At 54.6% G+C, this 13,477-nt stretch overlaps 1 protein-coding gene across 1 annotated transcript; it reads left to right on the plus strand.

Annotated features, from left to right (window-relative positions):
* Positions 1 to 239: 239 nt before the first annotated feature.
* Positions 240 to 13,226, plus strand: MMAB (metabolism of cobalamin associated B). Its single transcript, XM_082667246.1, has 9 exons — positions 240 to 396; positions 1,734 to 1,795; positions 3,215 to 3,308; positions 5,974 to 6,031; positions 7,970 to 8,042; positions 8,290 to 8,387; positions 8,723 to 8,787; positions 10,562 to 10,621; positions 12,066 to 13,226. The coding sequence occupies exons 1-9, from the start codon at positions 281 to 283 to the stop codon at positions 12,163 to 12,165; spliced, it is 726 nt and encodes a 241-aa protein (XP_082523372.1). The 5' UTR covers positions 240 to 280; the 3' UTR covers positions 12,166 to 13,226.
* Positions 13,227 to 13,477: the final 251 nt, after the last annotated feature.

Consider the following 13,477-nt stretch of genomic DNA (forward strand, 5'->3'; position numbering starts at 1 on the left):
TCGCTCAGCCAATCAGAGCGCGCGAACCGAGAGCCCCTTTACCAATTGGCTTGAGAGTTGGCCAATAGCTGTTGCTAACTAAGTCTTCACGGGTTTCCCCGCCCAACTCCTTCCGTAAACCAATGAGAAACAAGTCTCTGGGAGTGTCCCGCCCTGGGGAGAGAGCCACGGACCAATGGAAGATGGCGGCTGATGGGTGGTGCGGCCGGAGGTAGGTGGAGTCACCCCGGGGTCTGGACGGGAGCCTGGCAGGGTCAGTCCCCTACCAGATCCTTGGACCATGGCTGTGTGGGGCCTGGGAGGTCGCCTTGGCTTGCGCGGGTGCCTCGGCGCCCGCAAGCTATTGTGTCCCCGTTTCCAGAGCCGCGGCCCCCAGGGCGTGGAAGACGGGGACAGGTGAGTACCTGGCTGGGAGGGTAACTCAGGCACCTGCCCTGAGTTATGTTGTCGCCATGGTTACGTCAAACCGCTGGGAGGTCACCGCAGCAATCGCCAGGTGACGTCCTCTTTAGTCGTGACGTCACCGTGGCAACGTGGGCTCCGTGGAAGCCAGAGACCAAGGTTTCTTGGCGCAAGACAAGTCCAAACGAAGCCCAGCATCCATCAGGACAGGGCATATCCCATGTGAGCCAAGAGGGTCATCTTGCCTGGCCTCACAATCAGGAGGGGACTCGATTCGGATATTAACCTCTCTCCAAAGCAGTTTATACTTTAAGGCACAGAGATACACCAATACGGTCTAAAGATGGCTGTCATCATATACCTTGAAACTTGCACCCCGTTTCCGGACCTCAGAACCTGACTTAATAATGGATTAATCTATTTCACAGATCCAGTAATTTAACCTTTGAATAACCTTTTAATGTCACATTTTAATGTTGAAGTCTTTATTAAAGGTGTTGCTATTTGAAAATGCCAGTTTTCGAACCCTGTTTTGGCAATTCTTCATTTCGGAGTATACATGAAGTTTTACAGTATGGTAATGGCCCAGGGATTTTTCCCTCCAAGAGTCCCTGGCTTGGTAGAGCAGAGGTAACAGTTTTGGGGTGTCGATAGTCTTGGGCAAGAATCCCAGCCCTACCGTTTCTTCCCGTGGTGACCTAGGAGGAAGAGTCTCATCCCGTCAGCTACAGATTCCTCAAAAACAAAATGAACGGGCTTCCCTGGTGGCGCAGTGGTTGAAAGTACGCCTGCCGATGCAGGGAACGCGGGTTCGTGCCCCCGTCCGGGAAGATCCCATGCCGTGGAGAGGCTGGGCCCGTGAGCCATGGCCGCTGGGCCTGCACGTCTGGAGCCTGTGCTCCGCAATGGGAGAGGCCACAACAGTGAGAGGCCCGCATACCGCAAAAAAAAAAAAAAAAGAACATCATAGGTAGTGCTTGGGAAGATTCCAGGGATAATTCAAGGAGATAATGCCTGTAATTCACTTAGCACAGTGCAGAGACTATGGAAAGTGATCGATAAATTCTTTCAGCCAATATTTATAGAGCGTCTGCATTGAGCAATGCACTACATCAGCTATTCTGCAGATGCGGGTGTGGCAAGACATAGAACTTGCCCACAAAGGGCTTAAAACTAAGAGGAACGGAGGGGAAAGATTTCAAGAGATCCAAGCAGAAGGGGGTAAGTGCTGCCTCTGAGGATATGGGTAGCAAACTGTGACCCACTGAAGGACATGCCCCAGTATATACACCATCCTCACTCATCGTCTCTTGATGTTTATTTCTCCTTAGGCCACAGCCTTCCTCGAAGACACCCAAGCTCCCCAAGATCTACACCAAAACAGGAGACAAAGGTAGGGTGGGGACAGGTGAAAAATGCAAAGAAAGACATGGCAGATTCCATCTTAAAGTTCTTCCAAATTCTAGGACTTCCCTGGCAGTCCAGTGGTTAAGACTCCACGCTTCTACTGCAGGGGGCATGGGTTCGATCCTTGGTCAGGGAACTAAGATCCTGTATGCCACGTGGCACTAGAAATTGATGGAAAATTCTGGAATGAGAATTAAATAAATAATAGCTTTAAAATATATTTTTTAAAGTTCTTCCAAATTGTTTGCAGACGTTAAAAGTATGTGACAGATCTCAATAGGCGTCACCCAAATATGATGTGAAATGAAAGATGCCCAAGATATATTAAGTGATAAAAGCAAGTTGCAGAACAATCCAAATAGTTGGAATCCATTGGATAAAAGTGTGTGTGTATATTTATATGTGTGTTCAGGTGTGCATAGAACATTGTGAAAGGTTATACCTTGGACTGTTACCTGGGAGAGAGATTGAATTGTGGGAGAGGGGAATAAATAGACGGGCTTTCATTGTTTCCTGTACATACTTTTATTCTATTATTTATTTTGTAATGAGCATATATTGCTTTGATAATTTAAAAAAATGCCAGAACATGATGTACAGAAAAAAAAAGATGCAGAAGAACATATCAGTATGATACCATTTTCTAAAGTTTTAAACCACGCGTGGACTTCCCTGGCGGTCCAGTGGTTAGAACTTGGCGCTTCCACTGCAGGGGGCGCAGGTCTGATCCCTGGTTGGGGAACTAAGATCCCGCATGCTGCGTGGCATGGCCCCCCCCACCAAAAAAAAACCCACGCAGATTACCAGTATTTATTGCTTTGGGGGTATATTTATGTAGTAAGAAGATAAAAACATTCATAGATGTACTTAATGCCATTGTACACTTAAAAATGGTTAAAATGGCCAATTTTACATTATGTTTATGTTATCACAATAAGAAAAGAAAAGATGCAAAGGGATGACAGTGTTGATGCCCTCCAGCCAAAGACTCCAGGGACGGAATTCCCTGGCAGTCCAGTTAGGACTCCATGCTCTCACTGCCAAGGACCTGGGTTCAGTCCCGGGTCGGGAAACTAATATCCCACAAGCCAAGCAGTGCAGCCAAAAATAAATAAATAAATAAATAAAGTATATCAGGGAAGAAGTGAGGACAGTGGTTACCCCTGGGGAGGGGGGCAGTGACTGAAAGCGGGGACACAGGGGCCTCTAGGGTGAGGCTCCTGTTTTATTCCTTGATCTAGATGCTGATCACAGAGGTCTGTTTCAGTTAGTAACAATTCATCAACTTGTACACTTATGATTCGAGCACTTTTCTGTGTATGTTATCCTTCAAGTAGAAAAATGCTTTAAAAGAGCATATCAGGAAAAAAAACTCTTTAATTTGGGCAGCAAAACATTTTCACAGGGTTTTCCAGCACCTTCACTGGAGAAAGGAGACCGAAAGACGACCAGGTGTTTGAAGCCGTGGGAACTACAGATGAATTAAGTTCAGCCATTGGGTAAGGGGGACGGGATTGGCCTTGAGGTCGGGCTCGAGTTGGTTGTTAGAGGGCATGACTGATGTGCAGCTCTCCAGAGTGCCCGCCAGTCCCAGAGGCTGCCAGCCCTCGATAAACCTTCCTTGGCCCGTGGCTTCCGTCCCTCACCGCGTGATGCTGCCTCGCCCCTCCATCCCTGCTCCCTCACTCTGCTCGTATGTGTGTGCCATTGAGGTGCACGTGCAAAGTGACAGGTGAGTCGAGCACAGTACACAGGGCATCAGACATGATCCCTTTCGGGAGGCTTATTTTTTAAGCATATACACAGCCAGAGTTTAGAAGGTGGACTCAGGGAAGTAGTCAGGATTGGCCGGGCCATGCTGGTGTAACAAACAACCCCCACATTTCGTGGCTTAAACCACCAAAGGCGTATTTCATCCTCTCACTGCAAGCCCATCGTGGGTTGCATATGTTTCTTCTCTGCCTGGCCTTCACTCTGGGACCCGGGCTGGTGGGACAGCCTCTGTCTAGAACAACACCAGTAATTGTGGCAGAGGGAAGAAAGCCCACAGTGATGCCCACGCTGGCTCTTAAAGCTTCCACGAAGTGACACGCCACCTCTGCTCACATTTCATTGGCCAGAGCCAGGGACGTGGACACATGTGACAGCAGCAGGGGTGGGAGGGGCCGCCAATATTTGAGAACAAAGTTCGGGCCACCATGCTCAGCAAGCCGTTGGCAGCATGAGCTGCAGTTATTATAAGTACTAGTTCACAAGTTCTGACTCGGCCTTGTGGGTGAAGATCATGGTAATCAGACAGACCTGGGTTCAAATTCTCTCCCACTGCTGACTGGCTGTGTGACTTCAGGCAAATCACCTGGCCTCTCTGAGCCTCAGTTTCCTATTCTGTCAAGTGATCCTAGTAATAGTATCCAATCTCATTGGGTTCTTGTGAGGATGTAATGAGAGAACTCCATGTTTCTCCCTTAGGACAGTACCTAGCACCAATCATAATGCTAGCTATTATTATCATCATAATTATTAAAACTTACCTGTTCATGGTGGCCATTTCTCAGTGATGGGCCTAAGTGAGGTTCTCAGGAAAGATAATGTAGCTAGTCTGCCAGCAGAGGAGAGAGGGCAGACCCCTTGGTGTGTGGGGGAAGGGTGTGGCGAGGGGGAAGTGCACACAAGATGAAGTGGGCAGAGGGGCAGGAAGGCGGGTTCTAGCATCGGCTGTTTAGAATTAGCAAATCAGCAGGCCATCATCCCTCAGGTGATGTGGTGCAGGGGCCTGGCCACAGCTCAGCTGTGGATTCTTCCGTCCTCAGATGTTGGCAGAGCATCTGCGTGTGCCAGGCTCTGCTGAGTGGGGAGCCTCAGCCCTGCCTTCATGGAGCCTGCGGTCTGCAGGTGCGGTGCAGCGGGCGGGGCGGAGCAGACAGATGCTGGAGGGGCAGCCACAAGTGGTGGGAGCGGGGATGGAGCGAGCATGGGGAGGGGCCTCCCACTGGCCTCTGTCGTGGGAACATCCTCGGTGAGCAGATATTCCCAAGCATCTCCAATGTGCCAGGCTTGAGGCATACGCCCCCGCCTCACCATCCAGAGGGGAAGACCAACGCGGGACAGCTTACATGTGTGCTTATTTAGTTCTGATTGTAAGATGGGCTAGAAGATGCACAGTAGTTCTTCTTTTGCCCTTTCAAAGCCATTCTCCTGTGCCTGTGAGGCTGGCCTGGAGATGGTCTCACCCCGATTCCCTTGTCCTCTGGCTTTAGAGTTGGTCCAACCAATGGGCAGCACCAGCAGGAGATCGGACGAGGGTGAGAGGGGTAGGGGTATGTGTGACCCTGCCCCCAGCCCTGTGTGGCTCTGGCAGTTGTGGGGCTCTCCACTGCTTTCTCCCAGCTGCCCAGCTCCTGGCGGTGGCCTCTGCCCAGAATGCAGCTCTCTTCAGGGTTGGTAGTGCCTTTGACCCTCCCTTGCCCCTTCAGGCTCTTGCTTTTGCTCATCTCTGCCATCCATCTGCAGTTCCCATAAGCCTTCCCACTCTGTCAGTAGTCCCTTCGTGAAGCTTTTCTCCAGGAACCCTTCAAACACACCACTGTCTGGCCAGGACCCTGACTGGTACAGAAGAGGGTGCAGTGTTCTGAGGGAGGCCAGGGCCACAGTCCTGACCTGCATCGGGGGCACTTTGATTTTCCTGCCCCACCCAGCCTTACCAGCGAACTCCTACTCAGCCTTCAGAGTCCCACTTCCAGCATTGCTTCCTCCAGGAAGCCCTCCCTGAACCCTAATCAAGGCCAAATATCCCAGGACTCTCACCCTTTCCTTCAGAGCACTGACCTCAGTTTGCAACTTCACTGTTAGTCGTGTGACATCTGATTCACATCTCCCTGTCCTGCCTAACGGGGCCTGTGTCACCTCTGTTTATACTGAACCACCTGGACCTGGCCAGAGTAGGCGCTGAAAGAGGAGTTGTTGGCTGGATGAGCGGCAAAAAACAAATACCCCCAACCACATGGAAGGTTACGATGTTCCTCAATGTCAGCAAGAAAATAACGGCCTTCCTGTGACAGCTCAATTAGCAAAATGGCCAATCCCCTGAGAATGTATTGCCTTCCAGCAAGACAGGGCCTGGGGATGTTATATTCGAGGCAAATTCTTCTTCCTTCTTCCTCACAGGTTTGCTATGGAATTAATTGCAGAAAAGGGCCACCCGTTTGTGGAAGAGCTTCAGAAAGTGAGTAACATTGTCTCACCCCGAGCTGGGATTTTCCAACCCCAAGGCCTGGTGGCCATAACTGGATTTGCCAACTGACCATCAGTTCCTTTCTGTGTCACCTGGGACACTTACCCTCTGTGAGCCTCAGTTTCTTCATCTGTAAGATGGGGACACACAGAGATGACCCTCCCTCACAGGGGAGTGGTGAGGTTTGGCCTCAGAGAGGGAAATGGGAAGGGCAGTGGTCTCAGCCCAGGCAGTTCTGCCCCTCAGGGGACACAGGGCAATGTCTGGAGATATTTTAAGTTGTCTGGGCAACTTGAATGTTTTAAGTTGTCACACTGGAGGTGGAGGTGCTACTGGGATCTAGTGCGTAGAGGCAGGGATGAGGCTAAACGTCCTACAACGCACAGGACGGTCCCCGTGACAGAGGATGACCTGGGCCAAAGTGTTAGTGGCCCTGAGGTTGAGAGACTTGAAAGGCCCAGCTGTGGTTAGCCCTCAGTGGGGGGGATGGTAGGGTTCTTAGAATTACTGTTCTGTTCCTTAAGAGGCAGCGGGGGCTCTGGCCCACAGAGAGGACTTCAGAAATAGAGGCAGGGCCACCACCCCCAGAACATGGAGAATGTACCTGGGGTTTTAGTCTGCGTGCTGACCTGAGTCAGCTGCTCCCTGAAGGGTCAGCCCTCGGCCTGCTTCAGTCCTCCAAGCCAGGCTGGAGCCCACTGGGGCCCCTGGGAGCAGACACAGGGTAGTGAGGGGCTGCAGAAAGATGGGAGGCCTAAACTGCTGGAACATTCTATGAATGAGGCACCTCCTGTACGAGGGAGACTGGTCTTCAGCCTCAGAATGAGGAATTGCTGGCGTCTACAGTGGTCGTTTCTGTCTGCCTTGCTCACCTCTGAGCGGGGTTTGCAGAGGGAAGAGGGGGTCAGTGGCGTGATGAGCCCCTCCCTTGCTTTAGACCACGTCCTTTGGGTAACAGTTTCAACATCACCTCCTCCGGGGCCTTCCCTGGCCACCCCTGCCTCCAGCTGGTGCCTCTCCCAGGCTTCCGCAGCTCCTGTGCTTCTGCCTCTAAAGGCAAGCATCACCAGGAGTGTGGCCTGGGCGCCCCAAGGGTGCAGACTGTGACTTGTTCAGCTGGCTTCCCCGCCTGGCCCCCGGGAGCTGCTCCGGGCCTATGGCAGGCCAGGCAGCCTGTTCCCGGCTCTCCCTGCAGAAGCCCATGAGGTGGAGGCCAGCCCTCACGTTTTACAGAGGACAAAACTGAGGCTCAGCCCAAGGCCGCACAGCCAGGAATCAGCGGGGCTGGGATCGGATTCCCAGACTGGGGCCACCTCTCTCCAGCCCCCGGGGTAAACGCCGCAGGTGGCCGGCGCGGAGTAGTACTGTGACGCCCCTTTCCATCGGAAGCCACAGAGATGCCACGAGGTTAAGGAACTTACCCAGAGTCTGCTGCTCGGTGGCTCAACAGGTTCCAGTCCACTCCCGGGTGGGCACCGTCTACTCTCACCGACTGTGTCCTGCTCCCGGCACACTGCCACGGTGGCTGTCTCATCAGAGGGCACAGCCCTGTCCTGTATAGTTTAAAAAGCACTGTCAATTTGGGTCTCTCCGCCCAAGTGTTGTAGGTTAGAAAACCAAGGCCGTCAGTTTAGAGAAAAGAAAAACCTCGAAGGGCCCGGCACATGGGAGAGGAGGGTCGGGGTGAGAAGACTCCTCCTGACTATCCCTGGGTGCTTGACACTCCCCGTCTGCGTCACCCAGGGCCCCTCCCAACAGGGCAGACGTGCTGTGCTGCAGGTTCAGACAGTTTGCTGATTAGCCTTTGTAAATGCCGGCTCCTTAGAGGTCTGACAGCTCCCGGCAGGCCCAGCCCTGCACGTGGACGCACGAGAGCCCCGCTTGGCCCGTGTAACAGGGTCTTCACCCACGCCTTCCATTCCTCCCCAGATCCAATGCTCCCTGCAGGACGTCGGCTCTGCACTGGCAACACCGCGCTCCTCAGCCAGGGAGGCTCACTTAAGTAATTCTCTCCCTGAACCCACTGTGTGTGCTCAGAGGGCCCTGGGGGGCCTGGGCCCGTGGGCGGGGGGAATGACTCTGTCCTGGGTGTCTCCTGGGACCCCTGTCAACCTGGCCTGTGCAGCCTGAGACAGAGGGTCCCTCTGAGCCAGGGGAATGGTTGGTGGGCACCCAGGTGGAAGGGATGGGGTGGGCTCCTTGTGATCCTGGGTCAGTGGCCTCACGGCCACTTCTCCTTGGCTCCACAGAACATGCCACGTTCGAGGCAGGGCCCATCCTGGAGCTGGAGCAGTGGATCGACAGATACTCCAGCCAGCTGCCCCCGCTCACGGCTTTCATCCTGCCTGTAGGTACTGGGCTGCCTCAACCTGGGGGTGGCTGCGGGCCAGTGTGTTGACCAAAACACACAGGCAGGGATTCAGCCTCCCCCCTTTTAATTTTTAACAGCGACAGAAGCTTTCCCCCAGCCCCCAAGTCCCCTCCAGACCGTCACGGCTCCCTCCCCAGTCCTGCCTGCTTTGGAGAGGGGTACCCAGTGGGTGTGCCCCGGCAGGGCCCCTGGAGACAGAACACTGCCTGTTATGGGCGGGGCCTGTGTGTCCCTCCGTCCATCCAGGCTCCCTGCCTGCAGTGGGCACCCTCCCCCCACCCTTCCAGCCAACACCCGCTTTCTCCTTTCAGTCCGGAGGCAAGAGCAGCTCCGCACTGCATTTCTGTCGGGCCGTGTGCCGCCGAGCTGAGAGACGGTACAGGGGTGCGGGGCCGAGGGAGCGGGGCCTGGGCAGAGAGACAGTGATCCTGACGGGGGTGGTGGGGCGGGGGCGGAACAGCACGTCGGGATCAGAGCTTGTGCAGAAGCAGGCAGCTCCAGGAAAGGGGAGGGAGAGGCCCAGCGGGTCTAGGCGATTATTTGTAATTATAATAACACTCACGTGGTATGAAATTCAGGTGCGTATTCAGTGAGGACTCCCTGTTCCTGGGGTTAATTTAAATGGTGGGGGTGGTCTCAGCTGAGCAGAAAGGATTGAAAAGCTCCACACCATGATAAGAGCTATGAGGGAGAGTACTTGGCACCAGAGTGACCCAGCCTGGGACTGGGCATGGGGGGTACTGGGGGCACAGTGGACAGAGTGCCCAGGGTGAGGGGACAGCAAGGGCGGAGGCGGCAGTCTGCATGGAACACACACAAAGGACGCCGAGTGTCTGGTCCAGAGTGAGGGGCGTGAGGCATGACGAGGCTACAGGCTGAGCTGAGGCCAGGCCGGGCAGGGCCTCATGTGCCCCGAGAGCTCTGCATTTATCCTGAGAGCCTTTATCCTGTGAGCCATTGATGGGTTTTAGGCCATGAGATGACATGCTGGCTGCTGGGTGGAGAAGGGCCCAGATCAGCCACCTGCTACCCCAATCCCCCAACTCAGTCAGGAGAGGAGGGACACCCCCCTGCCCCCCGCCAGAAGCTCCTGACTGCCTTTTCAAGGAAACTTTAAAAGAGTAATTGCAGGGCTTCCCTGGTGGCGCAGTGGTTGAGAGTCCGCCTGCCGATGCAGGGGACATGGGTTCGTGCCCCGGTCCGGGAAGATCCCACATGCCGCAGAGTGTCTGGGCCCGTGAGCCATGGCCGCTGAGCCTGCGCGTCCGGAGCCTGTGCTCCGCAACGGGAGAGGCCACAACAGTGAGAGGCCCGTGTACCGCAAAAAAATAAAAAATAAATTAAAAAAAAAAAGAGTAATTGCAACATCTCCATTTACACCACTCATAGGCCAGGCTGCCAGCCGGCTTTACAGAGAAATGGGAATAAAGCCCTGCTTTGTATAACTGGCAGGACCGTGCTGGGCACTTTGTATCCATTATTTCATTGATTCCTTGTGGTAACCTTGGGAGAGAGGTGGTGGCAGCCCCCACTCTACTGGAGTCAGGATGCTGGGGCTCAGAGGTGACACCGTGGCCAGGGTCACCTGGGTGGTCCATGGCAGAGTCTGGATTGGAGCCCAGGTGTGTCTGCTCCATACCTGAGCTCCGTCCATAGCCCCATGTCATAAAGATTTCACTTTTCATGAAAGGCCCTTGGGGCCAAGTGGTTCCTAAAGTGATGCTGAGTCACAAAAGAGCTTCAGCTTCAAAAGGAAAAAAGTCATTTGTACAAAGCTGTCCACATCAGCAGTGCTCAGAGTAGCAAAAAATTGGAAACAACCCAAAGGCCCAACATCAGGGAATGGCCGAGGGGGGGCGGGTCCTGAGGACACCAAACCCGTGCCCAGGTGACAAAGCCCCTGGGGCAGGAGACACAAACCTGGGGCCTCGGTTTGGGGCGAGCACCTCCCAGCAGGAGTTACGTAGCAGAGGCGACGTGCATGGAGGGGCTGCCAGCTCACTGGCGCTCAGCAGACAGCACCATCTAGCGTGTCTGCACACAGACTGGCGAGGCTGCAGCGGGAGTGAAATGCTGACTCAGGACGCAGCTCCTGCCCCCAAGCGTGTTGAGCCCGTAACGTAGTGTGATGCTGTTTCCTCCCCTTCTAGCGTGGTGCCTCTTGTCCAGTCCGGTGAGACGGATGCAAACGTGGCCAAGTTCTTAAACAGGTACTCAGATGGGATCTGGAGGGTCTTTCTGAAAAGGTAGGCACTTCGTGGCTCCAGCCCTGGCTCGTGTGGCTCCAGCGTGGGCCAGGCCAGGGCTGAGAGCTGAGGGACCCCAGGAGCTGCCTGGGGTCCAGAAAGTGACCTCACAGCCAGGGTCTGGCCCCTTGATGTGGTCACTCCTCCCCCAGGACATGGCCTGGGCTTTGATGGTCCTGACCAGCTCCTTTCCTCCTGGGAGGGGAGTGGGCCTGAGGGGAGTGAGGACCGTTCTGTTCATGTCACAGTAGTGATCCTGGGGAGCCTTCCAGCCATGTAGGTTGTGTGGGCTGAGCCAGTTCGTTCTCTTAGCAAGGAAGGCATCACCGTGCAGATGAGGAACCAGCATATGACAGCTCTGCGGCGGGGGCGATCACCCAGAGCGGAGTCTCTTCCACTGCCCAGTCCCCCACCACACTCCCAGAGAGACAGCCAGGCATCAGGAGGAGGGGGGCGTGGTTCCAGGAGGGGGCACGGGTCAGGGAAGGTTCCAGCAGGACCTGGCATGGAGCTGGCCGCGGGGTAGGGTTGGGGCAGGGAGAGAAGAGGAGGGTGGGGTCCGTGCGGCCCGGAAACAAGGGAGAGCACAGGGCAGCTTCGCAAGCTAACTGCCAGCCGCTGAGGGGCAGGCTCGCTGCTGCCTCTCCTGTTTCCCTCCCCACCCAGCCCTGCCCAGAGGCCCCATCGCCGCCGGGTCAAAGAAAGAAGGGAGGGGGGCACTAGGGTCTAGCCCACTAGAACATTCCAGGCCAGTGCTTCTCAACCGGGATGTCTGGCAATGTCTGGAGACAAGTGGGTGGGGGCTGGGGTGCTGCCCAGTGTCCTACGATGCACACAACAGCTCCCTCTTCCTGCCACAAAGGATCACCCAGCCACAAGGAATGATCCCGAATGTCACTAGTGCCGAGCTTGAGAAGCCTGCTCTAGGCTCCCTCTACTCAAAGAGTAGACCAGCAGCACCAGAATCACCTGGGCACAGTTTAGACCCGCCAAATCCTGGGCCTGGCCCAGCCAGTCCTCCCGAATCAGAATCTGATCTGCATGTCACCAGGATCCCCAGTTGACTTGTGTGCACACCCCAGTTTGGGAGGCACCAGTCCTGTTCACTGGAAGGTGCAGAAACCAGGGAGTGGCCCAAAGTCACCAGCCCTGTGAGGTCAGACAGGGTAGTGGCCTCATCCTGCAGGAACCACCCCAGCCCTGGCGCCAGAGTCGGGCGCTGGGCTCTCAGGAAGCTGGCCTGGAGCGCCATCCATCAAGCCCAGGTGGGCTGAGCACCCGCTGTCGCACCCGATGCTCCTGGGGCACGTGACTGATATTTCCTCCTAGAAGGCTAATATAGGGAGGACCCTGTTAGCATTGATCTCTCATTTCAGATCATTCCATTTGCCTTCTTCTGCCCCTCCAGACTCAGTGACTATCTCTTCACGTTAGCCAGATACACAGCCATGAAGGAGGGGAATCCAGAAAAAATATACAAGAAAAATGACTTGTCGGTCCATGCCTGAGGCGCTTGGAAATAATGGAAAAAGGGAGCTTTGCAGACTCCTCCACAGTGACAACGGGAAAGGAAGACTTTGCCCTCGTGTCCTGATTCCTGAAGATCTCACCCAGAGGGGCCAGAAGCTGGTCTTTTGTCCAGACTCCGCTTCCTCTCAGGGTCCCCCACTTCCTTCAGGAGCTGAGGCCGGTGGAGAATTCTAGCCCCCTCCCCTGGGCTCTCCTCAGCCTTCCAAAAAAGAATAAAAGTGGGAAAGGCTTGAGGGTGTGTGTGGGGTGTGTCTGTGTGGGTGTGTGTGTGAGAGAGAGAGAGAGAGAGAGAGAAAGAGACAGATGCCCTCCACTGGCAGCTCATTTGGAATGGTACCAGAGGCCCTTGGAAATGTAATTGTGATTTACCTGTGCCAAAGGGGCTTTAAAATGTCACACTTATAAAGAGTAAGGCAGACAGGATTTGGAGTTTAGTCACCTCTGAGCCACTCATCAAGGGGGAAGGACGGCTGCAGACTGACAGGCGAGGCCTCAGAAACACTTGGACTGAAGTACATGTGTGGCGAGGGTGCAGCCCGGAGAATCTTCTCTAAAGGGGAGCCTTCCTCCATCAAGGGACGGACATCCCGGGGAGAGGAACACCACCACTTTAATGAGGGCATGTCCTGCCCGGGCAGGTGGCGTCCAGGGTCAGAGGTGAACTGCGTTCAGCTTCAGACTATAAGCTCTTATGTTTCCAGCGACACTGACGCAGACCAGACCTACTTCTCTGATGTTGCACTTGGCTGGTTTATGCCTCTGAGATCCGGGCCACAGCTGTATTTTATTTCAGTTGTCACTGCTGCTCCCTCCCGCTAGGAAGTGACCCTGCCAGTGCCAGCTGTGTCCTTGGGAAGGGGGATATTTATGAAGGGCGAGGAGGCAGCCCTGAGAACCTGAAGACTCCACGCCACTAATTGCAGGAAACAACTTGGGAAGGGCAGGCTCTCACTAACTGTCAGGGCGGAAACGCCCAGTGAACTCCATCCAGCCATCATTTATTAGCCTGAAGCTTGGAAGTCTGGTCCCTCCAGCCATCCTTGCCAGCAGTTAGGAAACATTAAAATGATGAGTTTTGTGCTAGCTTTGCTTTCGTTCTTAACCACCTTACCTGCTCATTTTGTTGGAGGAACATCATTATCTCGTCCCTTCTGGGTCCTTTCGTTCCTGGACTTGGGCAAAGTGGCTGAGGTGCAGGTGACCGTGAGTGAAAGTGAAAACCCTCCAGGAAGTGGCCCCGGCCAGCAGTTGGCGCCAGGTCTGGTGCATGGTGGGCACTCGGCCTGTGTG

This window comes from Grampus griseus (genome assembly GCF_964374135.1).
Source record: "Grampus griseus genome assembly, chromosome: 12".
Lineage (NCBI taxonomy): Eukaryota > Metazoa > Chordata > Mammalia > Artiodactyla > Delphinidae > Grampus > Grampus griseus.

Bases quoted from the DNA above. Each gene is read 5' to 3' on its own strand.
- MMAB (XM_082667246.1), top strand. From the start codon at position 281: ATGGCTGTGTGGGGCCTGGGAGGTCGCCTTGGCTTGCGCGGGTGCCTC. The intron at 397-1,733 runs GTGAGTACCTGG...ATTTCTCCTTAG, and splicing joins GGCGTGGAAGACGGGGACAG to GCCACAGCCTTCCTCGAAGA. The intron at 8,788-10,561 runs GTACAGGGGTGC...CTCCCCTTCTAG, and splicing joins TGCCGCCGAGCTGAGAGACG to CGTGGTGCCTCTTGTCCAGT.